This window comes from Hyperoodon ampullatus, assembly GCF_949752795.1.
Source record: "Hyperoodon ampullatus genome assembly, chromosome: X".
Classification (NCBI taxonomy): domain Eukaryota; kingdom Metazoa; phylum Chordata; class Mammalia; order Artiodactyla; family Ziphiidae; genus Hyperoodon; species Hyperoodon ampullatus.
The window spans coordinates 97875363-97898816 of record NC_136913.1 but is presented as its reverse complement, the minus strand read 5'-3'; the positions used below and the strand labels follow the sequence as shown (position 1 = coordinate 97898816).

The window sequence follows — 23454 nt, the reverse complement described above, 5'->3', positions numbered from 1 at the left end:
TGTGAATTGAAAGACTATTAGATAGACATCTGTCTATCCTACTGTTGCTGGTTTTTTGTTTCTTTTTTTAAACTTCTTAAAACCTAGTGGGCAAGGCGTTCCTAAGAGAGAGAATGCCATATCCAAAGGCAATGAGGGCTAAAATACGAGAGGGTCCTCGGGAACCTAAGGTTATTTAACCATGCTGAAGTGTCAAGTGTGGAAAGATGATGGAGTGAGGTAAGACGGGAAGCCCATTCTTTAGGGCAAACAGACAAAGCACAAGAACATGTATACAGTGGACCCTTGAACAACACTGGTTTGAACTGTGTGAATCCACTTATATGCAGACATTTTCAGTAGTAAATACTATAGTACTACTGTGGATATGGAGGAACCGCATATATGGAGGGCTGACTATAAAGTTATACATGGATTTTCGACTGCAGGGAGGGTCAGCACCCCTAACCCCCATGCTGTTCAAGGGTCAACTGGATATTCATATGTATCTTCAAAGATGTAACAGTCTTTTTTTTGAAATTAAGTTTTATGTAGAACCCTCATTGTAAAACACATAAAAGAGGAGCCACTTGATACAACTCACCCATTGTAGTGGCTTCTGAAGCACTCCTTAGAACACTAGGACTGTGGAACACAGTTTGAAAATCACTCCAAGGGCTGGCACCTTATCTATAAAGGACCAGATAGTACATATTTTCAGTTTTGTGGACCATAGAGTTTCTTTTGCAACTGCAACTGCTCAACTCTGCCATTATGGCAGGAAGGCAGCCCTAACCAATAGGTAAATGAATGGGCATGGTTGGATTTGGCCCGCTGCTGACCATTTTGGTTTGCTGATCCCCCAAAACCCCCGTCATTTTTTTTTATAAATGGGAACTCTGAGGCTGAGAACAGGGAAGCAAATTACCATTAAAAACAGAGCTAAGACTAGAACCCAAGTCTCCTGATTGCCACCTTATTCCTTTACCTTTCAATTTGCTGTCAAATAGAAATTCCTGGTGTGTGTGTGTGTGTGTGTGCGCGCGCGCGTGTGCGTGTGTGTGGCAGGGAATGAGCTCTGCCTAAGTGTCTTTAGTTAAACAGTACCTTTGACTATAGATAAAGTATCTCTCACAAAGTGGAGGTGCCCTCTAAATCGTGTCATTTTGAGAGAATATGGTGTCCTTGCAGCTACTCAGTACTCTCTTCTAATTGTATCTCCAATGAAAGGCCTTGCCCTATAAAGATATCTGAAGCTCTGTTGCATGAAGGGTTTGAGGCATAGTGTTATATGTCTTCCTGGGGAAAAATGGCTGTGTTTTTAATGTCTTAATTGATGTGTTAATTAGAGTTATTGAGATAATGAGAACCATGTCAAGGCTACCTGGAATGAATGTTCAAAGTTGAGAGGACTAGAGTATGTGTGAATTGGGATTAACTTTTTCTTTAAAAAAGAAAAACAACTCTGTGTACTTTTTGTGCCGGACACTCTACTAAGCACTTCATTTGTTATCTCATTTGCTCCTTTTAGAGGTATATCAAATTATCATCATCTCTATGTTATGTATGAATGAGTAAAGGGAAGTTCAGGGAGATTAAGTAGCTTTCCTCAGGTTGCATACCTAGTAAGTGGGAGAGCCAACATTTGGACTGGGGTAGCCTGAGGCCAGAGCTCATGACCTTAACCATTTTACTGTATGGCCTCTCTCTTTACCTAGAAGGAACCATTGACATTTCTGATGGCATTGAAAGGTGAAGTTGGGGATCTAGGATGTCTTAATTACTGAGCTAACATTTGAGGAGCTTAGCACAGGAGATAAGTTTATAGAAGAGAGGCAGAAAAGGGGATTTACCATAATGAAGGAAAAAGTGAAGCATATAAAGTTCAGGATAGTACAGGTGTTAATAAGCCACATAGACCTTTGTTCCTTTCTCTGTATAGATGAAATCTAGAAAACATAGAATATGTAACTTAGAAGATAGCTGACTTTGTGGATTGCATCTTTATAGGATCTTGCACTGGTAGCATCCAACAGTTGTCCTTTTGTACCCTAAATTACCTAGGTATTAAGCATTTAGTAGGTGATCTTGGTGTTTATGGCTGAGCTGCACTTTTTCTTGGTCCTGTATATGGGTATTGTGAGTTCATAATTGGCTGTAAAGTTAAGAGATTTGTTAGGGAAGATGTAAAAGTTTTCCTCAGAGAAAACTATGATAGGCAAAGGATTTTGTGAATTTTGAAATTATCTGGGGGAGTTTTTCAAAATGGGAGCGCGGAGGCGCCGCCGAGGCCTCGGAAGGTGCCCGGGAGACCTTTCTGTGGCTGTGGTGTCGTCGCCGGGAGCGGCGGCCTAGAGAGCCGAGCCTGATGGACGCCAAGACACGCTGCCTGCTTGGAGCGCTGCCTCTAAAGGACTGCGTGAAGGGAGTTAATCCGGGGCGCACGGACCGCGGCCTGGAAATATGGCGACCTGCATCGGGGAGAAGATCGAGGATTTTAAAGTTGGAAATCTGCTTGGTAAAGGATCATTTGCTGGTGTCTATAGAGCTGAGTCCATTCACACTGGTTTGGAAGTTGCAATCAAAATGATAGATAAGAAAGCCATGTACAAAGCTGGAATGGTACAGAGAGTCCAAAGTGAGGTGAAAATACATTGCCAATTGAAACATCCTTCTATCTTGGAGCTGTATAACTATTTTGAAGATAACAATTATGTGTACCTAGTATTAGAAATGTGCCATAATGGAGAAATGAACAGGTATCTAAAAAACAGAAGAAAACCATTCTCAGAAAATGAAGCTCGACACTTCATGCACCAGATCATCACAGGAATGCTGTATCTCCATTCTCATGGTATATTACACCGGGACCTCACACTTTCTAACCTCTTACTTACGCGTAATATGAACATCAAGATCGCTGATTTTGGGCTGGCCACTCAATTGAAAATGCCACATGAAAAGCACTATACTTTATGTGGAACTCCTAATTACATTTCTCCAGAAATTGCAACTCGAAGTGCACATGGACTTGAATCTGATATTTGGTCCTTGGGCTGTATGTTTTATACGTTACTTATTGGAAGACCACCTTTTGACACTGACACCATCAAGAACACGTTAAATAAAGTTGTACTGGCAGATTATGAAATGCCAACTTTCTTGTCAAGAGAAGCCAAGGACCTTATTCACCAGTTACTTCGTAGAAATCCAGCAGATCGTTTAAGTCTGTCTTCAGTATTAGACCATCCTTTTATGTCCCGAAATTCTTCAACAAAAAGTAAACATTTAGGAACTGTGGAAGACTCAATTGATAGTGGACATGCTACAATTTCTACTGCAATTACGGCTTCTTCCAGTACCAGTATGAGTGGTAGTTTATTTGACAGAAGAAGACTTTTGATTGACCAGCCACTCCCAAATAAAATGACTATATTTCCAAAGAATAAAAATTCAAGTGATTTTTCTTCTTCAGGAGATGGAAGCAGCCTTTATACTCAGTGGGGAAATCAAGAACAAGAAACCAGTAATAGTGGAAGGGGAAGAGCAATCCAAGAGGCAGAAGAAAGGCCACATTCTCGATACCTTCGTAGAGCCCATTCCTCTGATAGATCTGGCATCTCTAATAGTCAGTCGCGAGCGAAAACATATACAATGGAACGGTTTTACTCAGCAGAAATGCCTTCAAAATCCAAAAGATCAGGAGTAGATGAAAATGAAGAAAGATACTCATCCACAAACAGCAATGCTAATATTCTTCACTTCTTTAAAGAAAAGACATCCAGTGGTCCTGGATCTTTTGAAAGACCTGATAACAATCAAGCACTCTCCAATCATCTTTGTCCAGGAAAAACTCCTTTTCCATTTCCAGACCAGACAGCTCAGACTGAAATGGTGCAACAGTGGTTTGGGAATCTGCAAATAAATGATCCTTCTTCCGAACAAAGCAAGACAAGGGGTATGGAGCCACCACTGGGTTATCAGAAACATACATTAAGAAGCATTACATCTCCTTTGACTGCTTACAGGTTAAAACCAATCAGACAGAAAACGAAGAAGGCTGTGGTGAGCATACTTGATTCAGAGGAGGTATGTGTGGAGCTTCTAAAGGAGTATGCATCTCAAGAATATGTGAAAGAAGTTCTTCAAATATCTAGTGATGGAAATATGATCACTATTTATTATCCAAATGACGGAAGAGGTTTTCCTCTTGCAGATAGACCGCCCTCACCTACTGACAACATCAGTAGGTACAGTTTTGACAATTTACCAGAAAAGTACTGGCGAAAATATCAATATGCTTCCAGATTTGTGCAGCTTGTAAGATCTAAATCTCCCAAAATCACTTATTTTACAAGATACGCTAAATGTGTTTTGATGGAGAATTCCCCTGGTGCTGATTTTGAGGTTTGGTTTTATGATGGAGCAAAGATACACAAAACAGAAGATTTAATTCAGGTGATCGAAAAGACTGGCAAATCTTACACCTTAAAAGGTGAAAGTGAAGTTAATAGCTTGAAAGAGGAAATAAAAATGTATATGAACCATGCTAATGAGGGCCACCGTATTTGTTTAGCACTGGAATCCATAATTTCAGAAGAGGAAAAGAAAAGTGGAAGTGCTTCCTTTTTCCCAATAATCGTAGGAAGAAAACTTAGTAGTACTAGTTCACCTAAGGCCTTAACACCTCCTCCTTCTGTGGATCCAAACTACCCAATGAGAGAGACACCATCTCTGAACAGAATGATCATAAATAGTGCAGCTTCTCCAGAACAGGCACCAATACTTAATCCTTCTATGGTTACAAATGAAGGACTTGGCCTTGCAGGTGCAGCTTCTGGAACTAACAGCTCCCCTAGTAGTCTAAAAGATTGTCTCCCTAAATCAGCACAACTTTTCAAGTCTGTTTTTGTGAAAAATGTTGGTTGGGCTACACAGTTAACTAGTGGAGCTGTGTGGGTTCAGTTTAATGATGGGTCCCAGTTGGTCGTGCAAGCAGGAGTGTCTTCTATTAGTTATTCATCTCCAGATGGTCAAACAACTAGGTATGGAGAAAATGAAAAATTACCAGAATACATCAGAAAGAAATTACAGTGTCTTTCTTCCATCCTTTTGATGTTTTCTAATCCAACTCCTAGTCTTCATTGATTAAAGCTCCTTTTAGATATATATATGTTTAATAAATAACGTTTTTGTTGGCTTTCAAAAAAAAAAAAAAAAAAAAAAAAAAAAAAAAAAAAAAGAAATTATCTGGAAAAATTCCTAGGGATTTGGATATTATGTTGTAAAATTTTCTCTCTTATTAAAATAGTTATTTTGGGGACTTTAATGTCTGTGACTCTTGGTTTTAATATCTGCAAATGTCCTTGATTTTCCATACTACTAGATTGTTATTTGGATCTGTTGACATAATAGATTGGCACTTTGCACAATAAAAAAAAAGATATGCAAAAAAAAAGGAAGTAGAAGAATTATGCCAACAATAGAGGTCCTGGTACCTTGTGGAAAATCATCCCAGTGGCAAAGCATAATAGGATTTTCCTTGGCCTGGTTTGTGGAAGTTGTCTGACTTGTGTGACTATCTTCAGCCAACTCAGAAAACTCTCTGGGCCTTTATTGCTTTTCCCTTCCAGACAGTTGGCTCAGTGACTTCCACTGCTGGGGATTCCTTAGCTAAGACATTGAGGATTCCTTTCTCAAGAAAGGCAGGGCATAGAGAAATACACCTAGTCCTGACTGCTTATTTTTCAGTTCTCTGAGCTTACGTTGCGGTACTTTACCATCAAGGCAAGAACTGCATACTATCTAACTTTAATTGCCTTTAAGTATAACTCCCATAAGCCTCAGTAATGATAGTTAACACTCTCTGCATTAACATTGCACTGCTCCCCTAGGGTTTTCAGAGAGATTCACAAATAAATGCATTCAACTTTAAATAGCTCATCAGGATTATAGAACCCAAAAGGCAAAGGCTAGAGGATATTTCCTGCTCTCCAATTATTCAAAGCTTAGCAAATAGGAAGGCAGAGGCATCCATGGCCTAAAGGTCTTGATTGCCCTAGTCAGTGTTATTACAAATAGTTTCATATCCCAGGAAAGAAAGGTTTAAGCTTATTGAGAGGATGAGAATGGCAATTTTTGTTTCTTTTATTTCCTAGGGAAAGGTCTAATGGATAAAAACATTTAGACTTATAACTCACCTCAACTGGTTTACAAGGCAAGATTGAACTAGGCCTTGGAATGAAAGGAAATGTCAAGAAGTGTAGCACGAATTTTTAAAGTTTTTCCAGTCACCTAGGCAAGGCATAATGCAAGTCTGGTAGGAAAATGTAAGTTTTCTTCCACCTAGAGAAAGTTCAGCAATTCTAATTTGGAGAGAGAGCAGTTATAAGACAAGGAGAGTTTCCCCATTAGCACATGCCATTGCTGTCTGAGTGGACATTCTAGAGAGCAGTGATTTGGACACATTACCACGAAGGTCTTACCTGGTTTCTGCAATGAGGGTGTCAGGTTGGTTCTGCTGGTCTGGCCTCAGCTAAATGGATGTGGACAGTGCTGGTAAAGTGGGTAACCTTTTACATTGCAACTGTCTATCTAGGTATCTCAAGGGCTTGAGAATTTGTTGGAAAGTTAGAGTTGAGCTGAATTCTTGAATTTCCTTTGGACCACGTTATCAATAATATTTTCACATTTAAATCTTATGAGAGTATCCCTAACCACAGGTTTCACGAAAATAATAATAACAGATGTGACCAGCTTGGAAGAATTTCTACTTTAGAAAGAGTCCATGCGTTGATTTTATTAGCAAGAGAGGCACCCGTACAAGTATTATAGGTATGAAGAAGCACCATCTGCTCATCCCTAACAATTTGGGAAGGCTGCACTTCCCCTATCTTCTTAGGTGTTGAGGGTATGTATGCCTTCTTTAAAAAGCTCTGAAATTCTCCTCATTCCTTCATTTCAACGAGTCGATTTACCATGATGGGATTTGCCTTGGAAGTTACAAGGGTACAAAGAACTCAAACTCTTAGTCCCAGCCTGCTTCTACCTTTGTTTTTGGTTATGGTTCATAAGCTTGCAAAGAGGAAGAATCATATTTGATCTCATTTAGTCTTAGATTTGATTCATTAGTTTGCATCTTTAGATATCTTTAAAGGTCCCAGAGTGATAGTTGAGAGGTTACGGTCCAATGTTATCAACTCAGGCTCATGAGTGAGGCAGAAATCGCAAGTGACCTGTGTTCTTTTAATAAAGAACTGGGGCGGGGCAGTGCTGGTCAATGAAGAGACTAAAGATGAACCATTGCATGGTAGCTTCACTTTCTTTTTTTTTTTTTTGGCTACACTGGGTCTTACTTGCAGCATGCAGGATCTTCATTGTGGCACGCGGGATCATTAGTTGCGGCATGCGGGATCTAGTTCCCTGACCGGGTATCGAACCCGTGCCCCCCGCATTGGGAGCACACAGTCTTAACCACTGGACCACCAGGGAAGTCCCAGCAGCTTCACTTTTGAGGAGCAGAAACATTCCAGGAGAGCAGTGATGATTACATTGAGTAATTACCAGGACTATAGAGTTCAGAAAGACAATTCTGGCCTCCCTCTACCTGCAGCAGTTGACCTCCCTTTTTCTCTCACTTGGAGAGGAGACAGCTATATAAAGTGGGTAGGCTTCCTTTCCATTCCGAATTAAACTCTTATCCCTGGAGAAGCCCCCCTTTTATTTCTTTAGCATTCCCCTACTATAATGACCAATGTAAGATATACCCTCCCCCAGAATATTACAGTTTAGAGTGAAGAAGAGCAGAGGTGAGGACATCCATAAATGGGAATCTTAAGAGCTTGCCATCTAAGACAGACTCTACTGATAGAAATAGACTTGGGGAAAACATAGAGATGGGGAAGGAGGGAGAGATAAGAAAGGAGCTCCTAGTTCCTATCCCTTGAGACATTCTCTGTATGGTAAATACAAGGCAGCCCGATACTCATGAAGGACCTTCTTGCCATTCATGCCTTTCTGGAGCTGGACAGGAAGAGATCTAAACACAAGGCTGGATTTGGGGGCTGTATAACTGACCCTGTTGTTCTCTTTCCTTCTATCTTGTAATTCTCCCAACCTGGATTTTCAGCTGAAAAAGAAGCAAGTGTACGTAGATAAGGTGGAAAAGATGCAGCAAGCTCTTGTACAGCTCCAGGCAGCATGTGAAAAACGAGAGCAGCTGGAGCACCGTCTCCGGACACGACTGGAGAGAGAACTGGAATCCCTCCGAATCCAGCAGGTATAGAGAACTTCAAGAAAATGAGATTGCTCTTGATTGCTTATTTGTCAGATAGTGTCTGACATGAAAATCCAAAAATACACTCTTGCTCATCTTCAGGTTTTTTGCCCCACCTGATCTTACTCCAGAGCGCCTCCCAATTGTAAAGACGAAGTTGGCTTCCTTAGCTTCCTATCACAGCAAAATCCTTAATGCCTATTATCTTGCACTTTTTGTTTTCATATGAACCCCAGAAACAGTAGGCCCTATAAGAAGTGAAGACGGTATACAAATAGACTCCTGGACATTTTAGGATTGGAAATGGTCTTTAGAATCATTTGGCCATACATCTCCTCACTTTTAGATGAGAGAAAATCAAGACCCAGGAAAGGTGGCATGACTCCCTTAAGGTCACACAACAAGTTTAGGGGCAAGGCAGAGACCAAATCCTAGATTTTTAATTTCCGTTTCTATGGAGAACCATGCTGGCCGGCAGGGCTAGTAATTTTTTTTTTTTTTTTTTTTTTTGGTACGCGGGCCTCTCACTGCCGTGGCCTCTCCCGTTGCGGAGCACAGGCTCCGGACGCGCAGGCTAAGCGGCCATGGCTCACGGGCCCAGCTGCTCCGCGGCATGTGGGATCTTCCCAGACCGGGGCACGAACCTGTGTCCCCTGCATCGGCAGGCGGACTCTCAACCACTGTGCCACCAGGGAAGCCCCCGGGGCTAGTAATTTTTAAACCATTGGTCCACTTTCTGAGCAGCATGACCATTTGACATGGCAGGCTCCTTTCGTGATCGAGAGTCTCATACTCAAGCCCGAGGTAGAAAGTCCTATGAATTCCCCTTGCTTCTGAATCAGAATCCAAACTCAAGTGGCTGGCTTGGGCAGTAATCCTTTCCAAAAATAAGGGCTCTTCAAATGGGACTCAGCCACTATGGTCCTAACTCATTAACATCAGGGGTCTCGGCATCTCCTCCAACAGCGCCAGGGCAACTCTCAGCCCACCAATGTTTCAGAATACAATGCCGCTGCACTGATGGAGCTCCTTCGTGAGAAGGAGGAGAGGATCCTGGCCCTGGAAGCTGACATGACTAAGTGGGAACAGAAGTATTTAGAGGAGAATGTGATGAGACATTTTGCTCTGGATGCTGCGGCCACCGTAGCTGCTCAGAGGTAAGTGGCTGGCTGGTAGAGTCCCTGAATGAAGGGCAGGGGTGGTGTGGAGAACAGAAAAGTGACTGATTGATTAATAGGTTTTCCAGTGTTTTTTTTTCCCCCATAATGTTCTGTTTCTTTTTTCTCAGTTTCTGCTTAAGTGTGTGGTTTTTGTTTTCTTCGATCTGGTTATGCAGAGACTGAACAACTGTGGGGCAGAGGGTCCAGGATTTGTAAATTAAAGTTACTGATGAACTTACTGGAATCATAGTTCAGCTTTCTTCAGGAGCCAGAACACTTGCAGATGGGATCAACTGAACGTCCACACACCTCCTTCCCCAAAGCCTCAGGTTCTTTCAGCCACATGTGTAGGCTTCTTTGTTTAGCCCCAGGACTGGAATGAAAGCTTCTCCAGAGAAATGCCACTCAGAAACTAAATGTCACTCAGGAGTGGCTACTGCCATTTGATAGCTCTGGCTTGTCCAAGGTATGCCAAAGACTGTGCTGAACATGAATCCATCCCTGCCCTTTGAGAACGTCTATATTTGAAGCCCACATTCTCTGTGCCTCCAAGTTCATCACATGTAAGCAGTCACATTCCATTTGGTAAGGGAGAGAAAATGGCAGGAGGTGTTTTCATTTTTTGCCCTTTATGTGTTCCCCTTTTCTCATTATAAACATTTATTATTGTTCTTTGGAGGACACAGTGCTCTTATCCAGTTTGTCTCGCTGCTGTTTGTAATCATCAGTTGGGAAAGAAACAAAAACTAAATTCAAATCAGGAGATGATGTGGATTGTTGGAGATACAGACAGACCCATGGTCTGGAGTTGGGTATCTAAGGCAGGCTATAGCATATTGCACCCAGATAGGTCTCTATCCAGAAAGTTATTAAAAATCATCGCGTTGTTTTTAGCATTCTCCTAAATGTGGTGAGCCGGCAGAGTCTGGCAGCACTTGCCAGACTTTGGGTTGGAATATGTGTGTGGAGGGGGCAGTGGATACATTTATTTTCGAGTCCTTCTCATGTCAAATCAGAGGGAGGTCAATGCTTAAAAGCTGGACTGGTGGTTTGTAAACCTATTCCCAATTCTTCAGGAAGACATCTTACGTTTCCCTAACATGCTCTGTCTGTCTCCAGATACCCCCTATAAACCTTAAACAGATTGAAATTGCCTGTGCCTTGATTTTGAGGTCCTCATGGGCTTAAGCTTACCTGTCTTTGTTTTTTTTTTTTTTTTTCTGAGAACAGTGTGCTCAGTCCATGCCAGTGTAGTAATAGAGTGCAGAGAAGCCACAGCTGGGCTGGAAGATGGTTGAGAAGTTTGTAGGCAGCTTAGAAGCAGAATGAAGTGTAATTTTAGCTGCTGGTTCCCAAGAAAACACCTGTGCCCAGTGCTGGTTCAGAGGTTATTCAGGAAACCCTAACACTGACAAAGAGGTGCAGGGCATTTTTGTCATCTTTGGGCAGAAACTTAGAAAGATACAGCTCATGAAGGTGTGCGGTGTGAGAAAATGTTGGAAAGCCAGGGTTCTTGGTGCTGGGAAGTTCACTGTTGAAACTGACTTCAGAATAGACTCCAGGTCAAAATGCAGGAAAGCTAGGAGGTTGTCATTTGGGGGCCTTGTATAAAGAAACTACCCCTTTCCTTCCTCCCTGGAAAGTTTTGAATATTGGGAGAATCCCCTTTCAGATGGATTTCTTTCCAGAATCTGTTGGCTCCCATAAAATAGATTTGATTTAAATTGAATTCCTTTAAATCACCAGGTAGAAAGTTTCCATGCAATCACTGTTTTCAGTAAAATGTGCATGCTTATCATTTAATATGGTAAAAAGCAGCCAGTTCCCACCTAAGGAACACTTTGTAATAGTTCCCTGGACAAACATTCCATATCTGGACTGTGTACCTTTTGCATGCCTATTAATACAACCCACAGAAGAGACTGAGAGATTGTATTTGAATTCCTGTAAAATGAGAGAATTGGACTAGGTGATTGTTCCAGACCCTTCTATTGCTAAGATTATACTATTTTTCCAAAGATTTGCTTCTTATGCTCTGCCACAGAGATTAGTTTCCTACTCCTCCTTTCTTTCTTTCTTTATGAGATTTCAAATTTGGAAAGTAACATTCAGAAAACTTTGTTTCAGAACCTGTGGGCTCTTCTGCCTTCCCTTCCAGCATCTCTTCTGCCATTTCTTTTCTGTCCAGTGATTTCACTTTCCCTCCTCCCAACCCTAAATGTACTGACCAAGGTTCTGCTCTTCACCCCTTTCTGTAGTAAAGGCTTTATATTCTATTTTCTTCCAAAATACTTTTTAAGTGCCTAGGATATTGGCTGCAGATGGAAAGTGCTCAACATATGTTTGAGTAATGAAGGAAGGAAAAAAAGGAGAAAAAAGAAAGAGGGCGAAAGGAAGAAGTAAAAGAAGAAAGGAAATGCTTTCTAACTCTATACAACTTAAATCCTTAAATCTAGTGCCACATTGTACCAGCCTGCTCAGTTTCTGTGTATTCTGCTTATTATTCTGAGATATTAAGTATCTCAAACTTAATATATTTGTAAAATAATAGCTCATACATAAATAATAAGTTGCACAATTAGGAAATGTTGCTGGGGTCATACAATGGTAGTTGTTGAATTTTTTCAATTGAAGTATTGTTCACATATTTAAAAACCACTTATTTTAAGTGTCTGGTTTGGTGAATGTTGGTAATTGTATATAATAATGTAGCCACTACTACCATCAAGATAGAGGACACATTCTAAAGTGCCCTTATGCCCCTTTAACTTGATCCCTTCCTCCCATGCCTGACCCCAGACAACATCTGTTGTCATTGTAATTTTGCCTTTTCTAGAGCATCATATAAAAAGAGCCATATAATATGTACTTTTTTTGTTTGATTTCTTTCACTCAGCATGATTACTTTGAGCTTGCTCTAAGTTAATGCGTATACCAATAGTTTATTCCTTTTTATTGCTGAGTAGTGCTCCATAGCATGGATGTACCACAGTTCATGCATTCACTTGATGATGGATATTCGGATTGTTTCCAGTGTTTGGCCACTGTGAATAATAAAATATAGATTTTTAAATATAGGAATAGACATATGTCTTTTCTCAGGTGAGAAGACATATTGGGTTATCTGTTTTATACCCATTCCGGCATTTTGATTCTGTGAAGCATCTCTTGTCAAAGGGAAAGCTGTTAATGCAAGAAATCACATGTAGTGTTTACTATATAAGGTACACTTCTAAGCACTTTACAATTATTGCTTATCTTCACAATAATTCTTTGAGAGAAGTACTGGTATCCATTCTACAGATGAGGAAACTGAGGCACAGACAGATTAAAGAATTCCCCTAAGATCACACAGCTACTAAGAGGCAGAAGAACCAGGGCTTAAATCTACATTTTTGATACCTTAAGTGCTATATATACTCTGCTGCCTCCCAGATAGGATGATTTCAAAGATGGTGAAATAGGGAATACTACCTGTTCAAGAGTTACTATTTGAGGCTTATTATTTAGTTTCTTAGATTATCATAAATAATCACAAAAACATGGCTTATATTTTAACTTCATATTATTGTGTTCCTAGAGTATTCCTCTCCAGATGCTTAATGTAGATGAGGGAAATTACTACCAAGTAGGAGTTCATCTCAGAAGAACTGATTTGGCAGTGCAGATTTTTAGTTTCAGCTCACAAATGGTGATTTATTTCTGAATAGCAGCAAAAAGATAACACACCCGATCAACCAGTAATTTATTTCTTTGCATTTACTGAATCAGGTTGTTACCTTTCTCAGAATGTGCAATGTTTCGCTTTTATTTGGGACAAAGTAAATCTGGGAAAGAAGGAAGTAAAGAAAGGGAAAGCAGAAGGTAGAAACTGGTCACACACGTGACGCATGTCTACCTAGTCTTGCGCTGTGGAGGCCTTTCTCAGGTTCCGTTCTCTGCTTTCTTCTCATTCTACCTTCTGTCTTAGTTATCTTGTTCTCTACTATAGCTTCAGATAGTAACTCTGACATCTCTAAGATTAAAGTTAGAATTTTCAACAACTTGTTGGATGGATATTGTCATATGGCTATTCATAAGACACTTTAAGTCCACTGTAACTAAAATCAAAACCCATTATAGGCATTTTCCAAAAAGAAAGAAAGTTCTCCTTGGTTTCCTATCACAGAAAACGAGCAGTATGCCATCTTTTCTAGTCATTTGAATTAGAAACAACAAAGTCCTCATTCATTCTTCCCTCTCCCTAACACCCACATTTAAATAGTCTCCAAGTTCTAGCAATTCTGCTTCCTGTAGCCTGTTTCCATTTCCCTTGCCACTTCACCGGGTCCTGTTTTCAATATCTCTTGCTGGGATTATAACCTTTCTGACTGGTCTGCCCGATTCCAGTATTATGGCTCCTCTAATCCCTCCATTACATTTCAGCAGAGATAATGCTGTCTTCCTGAACCATAGCTTGGATCATTTCATTCCCTTTGAAAAGCTCTAATAAGCTTCAGTGCCTATTGGAATAAAGTCCAAACTCATTTCTGTAATAGTTAATTATTTACTTTTTTCCCCTCCCCTTGCAAGTTCCCTACAGTCGGGGACTAGTCTTATCCATGTCCATCCACTCTCCAGCCTCCCAGGAACTTCAAACACACTGCTCCACTCATGGTTGAGCTCCCATTTTAAATAAACAAAAGGGTGCTACCGATAGGAAAAAGATGGCCTTGAAGTTTAAAAGGCCGCTAGATGTTTTAATTAGGAGGTCATGGGTGACATTCTAGAAAACAATGTAAGTAATGTGACGGGGATAACTTCATCAGAGGAAGGAGAGAGAAGATGACTGGAGGAATAGTTGCCAGAAACCATTTACTTAAGAATTTGAGTTGCAGGATAGTAATTCAGGGATATGCGGTTTGGGGTCTCTAGGTTGTCATTTCAAGCCCAGCATCTCTCTACTGATGTGCTTAAGGGTAGGCTCAGAGTATTGGAAGTTAGCAGGTCAAGTTGCTCCCTCAAATGCTGTGCCTGCTTGCTTTTGCTTAAGCCATTGCTCCGTAGCCCCAGTCTTCTAGAAGGAAGATTGATGTCGAAGGCCGTCCTGGCAGCTCTGTAGGAATTCACTAAGTGCCCCACATTTTCAGGCTCCATTCCTCAGGAGTTCACAGTGTCCATATCAATTAGCTGGCAGGGCTCTGTGTCCCCAGAATGGTCTTTTATGCAATGAAAGTGGCTCCCCCAGGGACAAACCGTACGCTCAAGTCCCCAGTGTCCATAGACACTATACACTTTTTTTTTTTTTTTTTTTTTTTTTGCGGTATGTGGGCCTCTCACTGTTGTGGCCTCTCCCGTTGCGGAGCACAGGCTCCGGACGCGCAGGCCCAACGGCCATGGCTCACGGGCCCAGCCGCTCCGCGGCACGTGGGATCCTCCCAGACCGGGGCACGAACCCGCGTCCCCTGCATCGGCAGGCGGACTCTCAACCACTGCGCCACCAGGGAAGCCCCACTATACACTTTTAAAAGAGGCCTGCCTCTGAAGCCTCTGCCATCACATTGGAACTGCACTGCGGGGGTCGCCTCCAGGATCATACCAAGAGCTGGAATTCATTCAACTCATACTCTCTTGTATGTTATTCTCTTTCTACGTACACTTTTCTCTCTTAATAATAACTTGTTGAGTGTTTTTACTGTGCCTGGCACTGCATGTTTTACATGCACACTTTCATTTCATCCCCCCCAAAGTCCCATGAGATATAAGTATAATTATTATCTCAGTTTTGCAAACAAGGAGCCTGAGGCTTAGAGCAGTTAACCCAATTCCTGAGCTCATAGAGTTTGTTAGTGGCAGAGGACTAGGGAACGTGGAACTTGACCCTGGCGTGGCCTATAGTCAGGGCCTGTGCTCTCAACACTACACAATGCTGCTTCCTCTTGGGTACTTGGGAACACAGGGGCCATTCGCAGTAGGATGCAAGCAAGTGAACTGCACTAGAGCAAGTGTAGAATTCCGAGATACTAAAATATTTTGAATTTAACAAATGATGAAAGCCACTGTGGTCCTTTCCCTTCTTGTTCTCCAATTATTTCACCATTCAAATGAATTGTTTCTGCCTCGCATATAAGATGCAAGCATTTTGGGGAACAGTAATTTTGCAGAAGCTCACCAAAATTCCCCAACTTTAATACCAACTTTCTGCCTCTTCATTCCACTGCTCCTTCACAGCCATCTGCACTGGTCACAATCTCTATGCTAACAGGACATAACCAGCTGCCAGCAGAAAAGATGCCTGGAGTTCTCCCACAGATCCTCATTCTCAGAGGAAGTATAATGCAGCAGTGCCAGTTCATTGTTTCCTCAGCCTATAGTCTGGTTTTCTTTAAGATCAACATAATTACATCAACATTCTTCCTAAACTCGTTTTCTTTCCCTCCAAGTTACTCAAATACGATCCAGTTTTCTTTCTTCCCTTCCCTCTTTTCCCTACCACTAGTTCTAAATGAACTAAAGAAAGATGCATGACGTCACTTATCAGGAGGGTATAGGATTCCCATTATGTCTTTGACTTGTGCTGTAAACATCAGCCTTGCCCATGGGTTACATCCTTTCCCCTCCTCTCCTCTCCTCTCCTTTCCTCACTTCCCTTCTCTCTCTCTCTCTCTCTCTCTCTCTCTCTCACACACACACACACACACACACACACACACACACACACACACACTTTTCTCCTTATTAATTACCCCTTGAGTTAATGGCATGAGACACTTTCAGATGGAACATGATGGTCCCTCATGCAGTTGGGACTCTGGCAAGAGATTAGTCACTTAGTTGGGGGAGACTCATTGATTTGGCACTTGAATGTTTCAGATATAGCTTAGATAGGAATCAAGCAGCACAGACTCAAAGGCCCTGCTTCTCACTCAGCTCCCGTGCCCTGCCTGAACTTGGCTGTTGACATGTCTAGAGTTCATTTCTAGCAAACACTCAGGTGGAGTTACAGCTGTTGAATGTAGCAATAGCTCTTTGGTACTTTCTCTGACTTCCTTCAAAGTCTAGCCTTTTCCCCTTCATGACTGTCATGAGAATAAAGTGGGCATATCTCATATGTAATATAAATAATCATATAAAGTGGAAATATGAATATCTTCCTATTGCCTGGTCATGATCTACAAACTTGAAGGGACTTTCTGCCAGAGGTTTTGGGAGGGTGTCTCTCTAGTTCTGAAGGCAAGCCTGTGCACTTCTCATAGAATCCATCACTGACTTTTGCAGTTATGTCTGTCAATAACCTCTTCTAGCTCTGAAAGCTGAACCTTCCCATCTTGGAGATTCTTATCAGTAAGTCACCCAGAAACCAACCATTCCTAATAAGTTTGATTTCAGTGTAGGGCCTTCCAGCCTAAGGCTTTTGACTTAGGACAGAGATTTTGTTGCCCTCCCATCATTATCACTGCCATTTTCCTTCCCAGGGACACAACGGTCATCAGCCACTCTCCTAACACCAGCTATGACACAGCTCTAGAAGCTCGCATCCAGAAGGAGGAAGAAGAAATCTTGATGGCCAACAAGCGTTGCCTTGACATGGAGGGCAGGTAAAATGTTGATCTGGACTCTGGTGGATCTGAGAAGTTGGTATGGAGACCAGATAGGTCAGTAGGGAAGGGCAAGCATCTTCATTCACAACAGGGGAACCTGATAATGCAGCCTCCCCCCAGCCCTGCACCCCTGCCAGCCTGTTATTTAGGATTTGAGATGCAATGACCTTTACCTTGATCATTCCCACTAACTCTGGAATTCCAAGTAACACTGATTTCCCCATTGTCCTTGGTAAATTGCTTCCATATGCCCTCTGCCAGAACTGAATTGTTGGTATTTGCACTCTGAGGTATTCTTTCTAGCATTGCACCTCAACTCTGTGGTACAGCAGAGTGCTCAGTAAAAGAACATCCACTCAGGGCTTCCCTGGTGGTGCAGTGGTTGGGAGTCCACCTGCCGATTCAGGGGACGCGGGTTCATGCCCCGGTCCGGGAGGATCCCACATCCTGTGGAGTGGCTGGGCCCGTGAGCCATGGCCATTGAGCCTGCGTGTCTGGAGCCTGTGCTCTGCAGCGGGAGAGGCCACAGCAGTGAGAGGCCCGCGTACCACAAAAAAAAAAAAAAAAAAAAAAAGAACATCCACTCAAACTTGGAGATGGGGCATCTGATGTCTCTTACAAGCGCATGATCATTTACTTATTAGCCGAAGTAGCCCATTCTTAGAAGATCTCATCTTCTCACTGATTGACTCATCATTTCCATTGACTCAGATTGTTCACTAAGGTACCCACTACATCAGTTTACTCTCTCATATACAGCCCTTCTTTTCACAGATACTTTTCTTTGGCTTCCTAAGGTTTAACTGACAACTCCTGGATGTTCCTCTGTGCCCATATGGGTGTGCATTAAAAATTGTTGCACACTGTCTCTTGTCTTACAACTCAGAAATAAGTAGACCACCCCCTAGTCAAAAAGATAATGGAAGCTCAAGTCCATGCAGGTAGTGAGACCAGAACCTGGAGGTGGCAACAATGTTTTATATGTTCTTTGTCTTTGGCTCCTAGGATTAAGACCCTCCATGCCCAGATTATTGAGAAGGATGCCATGATCAAGGTACTCCAGCAGCGTTCCCGGAAGGAGCCAAGTAAGACAGAGCAGCTGTCATCTATGCGGCCAGCAAAGTCTCTGATGTCCATTTCCAATGCTGGATCAGGCTTGCTCTCCCATTCTTCCACCCTGACTGGCACCCCCATCATGGAAGAGAAGCGGGATGACAAGAGCTGGAAGGGGAGCCTAGGTAATGACAGTAAATAAGGAAGATTAAAGTGACACGTTTAAAGAGAGCCCTGACTTGGATACGTGCCCACGTGGCAATGAGGAGTAATGGTCCCACTTCTAGAGAGGAAGATATACCTGGTTGGGTTTTGTCCTCCTGAGAGGCTGACTGCATATTTAGGAGACACCATGAAGTCTCACTGAGAGAACACTGGTTGAAGCCACAGCCCTAGACGATAAGAATCCTGAGTTCTGTTTGGGTGGGAAAGAAGATAACTTCAATTTCCTCTTAAAAATTCTCAGCTTTGGCCTTTGCCATGTGGAACCTTTTGTCTTTGTCCAAAGCCCGTGTGGCTTTCGTGTCATTGAAAATTTCAAAATTCCAGCTTTTTCTGTGTTCTTTCCTCCCATATAATAGGAGGACACAGAATTCTAGTTAAGCTAAATGGAGCTGGGTGGCAGGTTTTTGTTACCAGAATATTCTGAGATGAGAACAGAATGTACTTTTTCATTCCATTCCTGTCCATTCCTTCCCCTCTAATCAAAACCCCAGAAGTATTGTGGATACCACGAGGCACATTTTTGGAGCCTGAGGAAACAAGCTATGTATATTTTAATTTTAGCTCTCTTTGTTGCTTCTAATACCTTTCTTGGTCCTCTGACACTTGCAGTGTCCTTTGCTTAGAGTAGGTATTTGGGGGACCATGGTCATGGTTAGAACCTTAGATCACACAATTACTATCACACTCCTCTGCGACCACAGACTTCTTTCCCTGATCCTTTCCAGCTGTTTGGTAATGGCTGGTGTTGGTTATAAGTGGAACCAAGTAGAAGCGTTCTGACCGCTCGTTGGAAATCAATCACCATTGGAAAAATAAATCAGAACAGATACCCAGGACACTTATAGGTTTAATACGTTTCGCTGGGGCATTAGAGAATGAGAACCAGAAGGGATCTGCCAAGTCTGAAAGAAGCTTTTAGCCACGGTGGGAGGTGCCTGACAAACTGATTCCTGGGTTCACTGGAGGCAAAAGTAGAGAATTTGGGACCGTTCCTATTCCTCCTGAACCTCCTGCAAGGAAGAAGAGGTAATCAGATGTCTATATTGGAATAGCCTGTAGTTTTCTAAGCTCCTTCCCTCTTTCCTCTGTAGGTATCCTCCTGGGTGGAGACTACCGTGCCGAGGCTGTCCCTTCCACCCCCTCGCCTGTGCCGCCCTCGACTCCCCTACTGTCAGCTCACTCCAAGACAGGCAGCCGGGACTGCAGCACGCAAACAGAACGGGGAACGGAACCCAACAAAACCGCAGCTGTCGCTCCCATCTCTGTTCCTGCTCCAGTTGCTGCTGCCGCCACTGCTGCTGCCATCACTGCCACCGCTGCCACCAACACCACCACCATGGTAGCTGCTGCTCCAGTGGCTGTTGCCGCTGCCACTCCAGCCGCCGCCGCCGCCGCCCCGTCTCCAGCAACTGCTGCTGCTGCTCTTGCTGCTGCTGTTTCTCCAGCTGCTGCTGCTGCTCAGATTCCAGCTGCTGCCTCTGCTGTTGCTGCTGCTGTTGTTGCTCCTGCTGCTGCTGCTGCTGTTCAGCTTGCTCCAGCTGCTCCGGCTCCGGTTCCAGCTCCGGCTCCAACTCCAGTTCCGGCTTCAGCAGCGGCTCAGGCTTCTGCTCCAGCTCAGACTCAGGCACCAACTCCAGCTCCGGCTGCAGCTGCTCCTCCAGCTCCAGCTCCAGCTCCAGCTTTGGCTCAGGCTGAGGCTCCTGCAAGTCCAGCTGCCGGTTCTGGACCACGTCGTTTGTCTATACCAAGTTTGAGCTGCAATCCAGATAAGACAGGTAGTAATTCTCCGGATCAGGTAGCCCTGGGTTCTGCCCTCAGTGACAGATTGGGTGGTTGGCCTGCTGTTTAGGCACAGCCCGGTCATATGGGCAGCGCTTTTCAAGTTCTAAAGCAGATTAATCAGAGGAGATAAGGGCAGAGAGTCTGTAAATGACTTCTCCAGGATAGAACGGGGATGAGTCAAGGTCATTTTCCCAGTAAAAGTAAATGCTCAGGTGAACAGCAGAGGGAGTGTAGTGGGCCAATGTCACTTTGCCATAGGCTTAATGGGGGCTCTAAAGCCACTTCTAAAATTTGAGTTTTCACCTTGTCCCTAAGTGTTTTCTAACCCCTTATTTCCATTTAGATGGCCCTGTTTTCCACTCCAATACTCTGGAAAGAAAAGCTCCCATTCAGATCCTGGGACAAGAGCCTGATGCAGAGATGGTGGAATATCTCATCTAAATGGCTTAATCAAGAGCTGCAGTTTATCAGCAAGAATGCTTTTAATCATTTTTCCCTTTTGTTTGTTCTTATTTTGAGGGTGAGGACAAGGGTTGGGTGGGGGGATGTTTTTTAAAGGGACTTTTTATTGAAACAACATAGTACTTAGGTAATACCATATGAACTCCAGTCTTCTGGTACACTTAGAGAGTACCTCTGAAGCCAGATCAATCAGAATGTGCTCTAAAGTTTATTGTTTGGATTTATACAAATTCTGGGACTCTTAATAGCTGGATATACATCAGTGTTTTCAATGTGCTGAAATTTGTTTAGCATTTCCATATTCTGGATCATTCTTTTATCGAAGAGCACAGTATGTTTGGAAGACAGTGTGTAACATGTAGTTCAGAAGCCAGAGAGGATTTGGGTGTGTGCTGTTCTGTATAGTTTCCATCTAGGCAGCATCCAGAGAGAGCTCTCGCCTCGGGCACATGAAAGGGAATAGTTTTAAGAGCTATGTAAACTGAAGAAAAGGTAGGGAGTATTGGGGTGTGGAAGGGTGCTGGAGCTAATTTTCCCTCCCAATTTCCCAGCTACCCTGGGCCAGGAGATTGTGTTTATCTTTATTTCAGTGGTGCTTTGGAAGTGGATTCTTTTGGTTCCCTCGTGGAGGTTCATACATTCATATATATACTGTGGAGTAATTTATGCATTTGGATAATTAATATATTGCTTTCAGATGCTAGGAGAGTAAATTAGCTGAGTGATGTACAACTTCTTCTCTCTTAGGGAGTTAGACCATCCGAGGCCTTGATGGAGAGTTGCATGAGGTGCTGTATGCAGACTTGTGTGGTCTGTGTGTAGCCAGGAACATAGCTCGCTTGCCTTTCCCGAGACCAACCTGCTTAGTGTTTATTTCTTCTCCAGCACAAATTCACTGGCTGTGTCACCAGTCTCAAATTGCCAATCATTTGCAAAATGAGGAAGCGTTTTCGTTAACAGGTTGAATGCTTTGAATTTCTGGTGACTACTTTGAAATAACTCATGTTGTTTGCCCAAATTCTTAGCATACGTCTTAAAAGGCATATATGACTATCACCTCCAAGGGAATAGCATCAGAAGCCCAAAGTACTATGCTGCAGTCAGCAGAGAGGGGGGCTGCAGCAGTATCCCCAGCTACCTCTTCTCACTGCCAGTGACACCATCTTGGAATACCTTTGGAGAGCAGCAGGAAACGCACATGTGGGCAGGGACCAAGGAGGCCATGGCTCCAAGCTTTGCCTTGGGTCTGCCTCCCGGGACACAGAAGGGCTGCCTATTGCCACAGGTCTCTGCCCTGTGTCGCCTCTCTGCCCTTCATTAAGGTGACAAATCCATAGACAATGTCATTAAGATCAGTTTTCAGGGGTATTGGGGGGGTGAGGGGAGTGGGGGGTATTAGGTAAGGGTGGGGGGGTAGAGGTTTGGGGATGTGTTAGTTAGAAACCAAATTCATAGAAGAGTAGGCCTGATATATTACATTGTGAGACATAGTGGCTGGAAGGAACTTTAGCAATATAGCCATACCCCCTCATTTTAGTAATGAGGAATCTGAGACCTGGAGAGGTTAAGTGACTTTTTCAAGAGCACACAACACAGCTTTCCACTCTGCCGATTACCATGCTTAATTTGGGAAACGCTTATATACAAAAAGCCCCATTTTAAGAAAAGACATTGACACGGTCCAGGGCACATGCGTTTTGGAAAATGTCCCTGGCTTGAGTAATTTGTCCAAGGTTTTGAATTCCTATCTTGCCTCTCCTGCAGTGCCTTTTGCAAGGTTTTCCCTTTCCTGATCCTTATTTCAACACTGAGCCACATGAAACATCCCCCTAAGAAATCAACCTCACTTTTCTTGCTATGGGATTGGCTATCTTGGATCATCTTACAGGGTTCCTCTGCGAGTATAGGAATGGTATATTTAACAATATTTTTTTGGTCATTCCTAAAAGGAATTATTTTGTATGTGGTGAGGGAGAGACAGGAGGGAAGGTGATGTGATTTTTCAGCCAGTCCCGACATTTTCAAAGATGAAGTGATCATCCTACACGAGTCCTCAGTCATCAAGTGAATCGCAAATAGAAATTAAAAGTGCAGTTGTGTTATAGTCACAGGGGGAAAAAAATCCTTCAAATAGTAGAAGCAACAAGTAGCAAACTTCAGGACTGCTACTTTCTATTCAAATAAATAAAAAATAAATAAAAAGAAACCTTTCATCTGCTCCTTTCATGGTTATGACACATTGCCAGAATTTTTGCTAGCTCTGGGAGCCATCGTTTTAATCACATTCTGTTAGGTGACAAATGTCATACATTCCACACTGTGGGGCAGCCATCTCTTTAGACTCATATATTTTGGGGAAAGGAGGAAGTTCTTGGCCAACTACTATTTTGAACTTTCCATAACTTCTCTGCCCCCTCACACCAGAGGCAGTTCCTTTTGGCTCAATTTTTTATCGCAGGTGATTTGCTAAAATAATATGGAACATCTAAGAGGTGGAAGAAGTCCATGTCAGTGTATTATGTTTACGAGGAAGATAGATCCAGCCTTTTCAGAAAATCTCTAATAGGTGTCATTTAAAAAATTCAGGTTTATGGGAGAAATCTCAAGTTAGCCACCTTTTCATGATTGTGTGGATGTAATAACATTTGGGGGATCTTTCTGGACTCCCATCTATCTATGCATCTTAACTGGCACCTCAGGACAGGAGGGTGACTTTGTTGTCTTAACTTGTACTGCCTGGTGGTCTCTGGGGACCTTCTAAGTCAGTTGTACACCAATGTCCCATGTACAGAAAAACTTCATTAGAACAAACTTTACTTGATATAAAATTCCTATTAACAATTTTTTTATTAAATAAAACTAGCTTGAGCTGTCTTTTAAGATCATGTATCTTGATTGCTGTTTTAATGAAGGATTTATTCTCAATGCTGCTTTTGAG

The 23454-nt window shown here is 42.6% G+C and overlaps 2 protein-coding genes across 2 annotated transcripts in view; both read left to right on the top strand.

Annotated features, from left to right (window-relative positions):
* The window catches only part of AMOT (angiomotin), a gene marked incomplete at both ends in the record, with an annotated part of 45639 nt that extends 25144 nt beyond the window's left edge, over positions 1-20495 (top strand). Inside the window, 6 exons of the mRNA XM_079727693.1 lie at positions 8108-8257; positions 9221-9411; positions 16869-16991; positions 18000-18232; positions 19364-20047; positions 20398-20495. Of these exons, the coding sequence (XP_079583819.1) occupies positions 8108-8257; positions 9221-9411; positions 16869-16991; positions 18000-18232; positions 19364-20047; positions 20398-20495 (1479 nt within the window). The remainder of the gene's footprint in view (positions 1-8107; positions 8258-9220; positions 9412-16868; positions 16992-17999; positions 18233-19363; positions 20048-20397) is intronic.
* On the top strand, positions 2443-5181 carry LOC307069370 (serine/threonine-protein kinase PLK4; the record flags this gene model as incomplete). The annotated part of the gene is made up of 1 exon (XM_079727694.1): positions 2443-5181. One exon carries the CDS (start codon positions 2443-2445, stop codon positions 5125-5127), a length of 2685 nt encoding a protein of 894 aa, XP_079583820.1. The 3' UTR covers positions 5128-5181.
* Positions 20496-23454: the final 2959 nt, after the last annotated feature.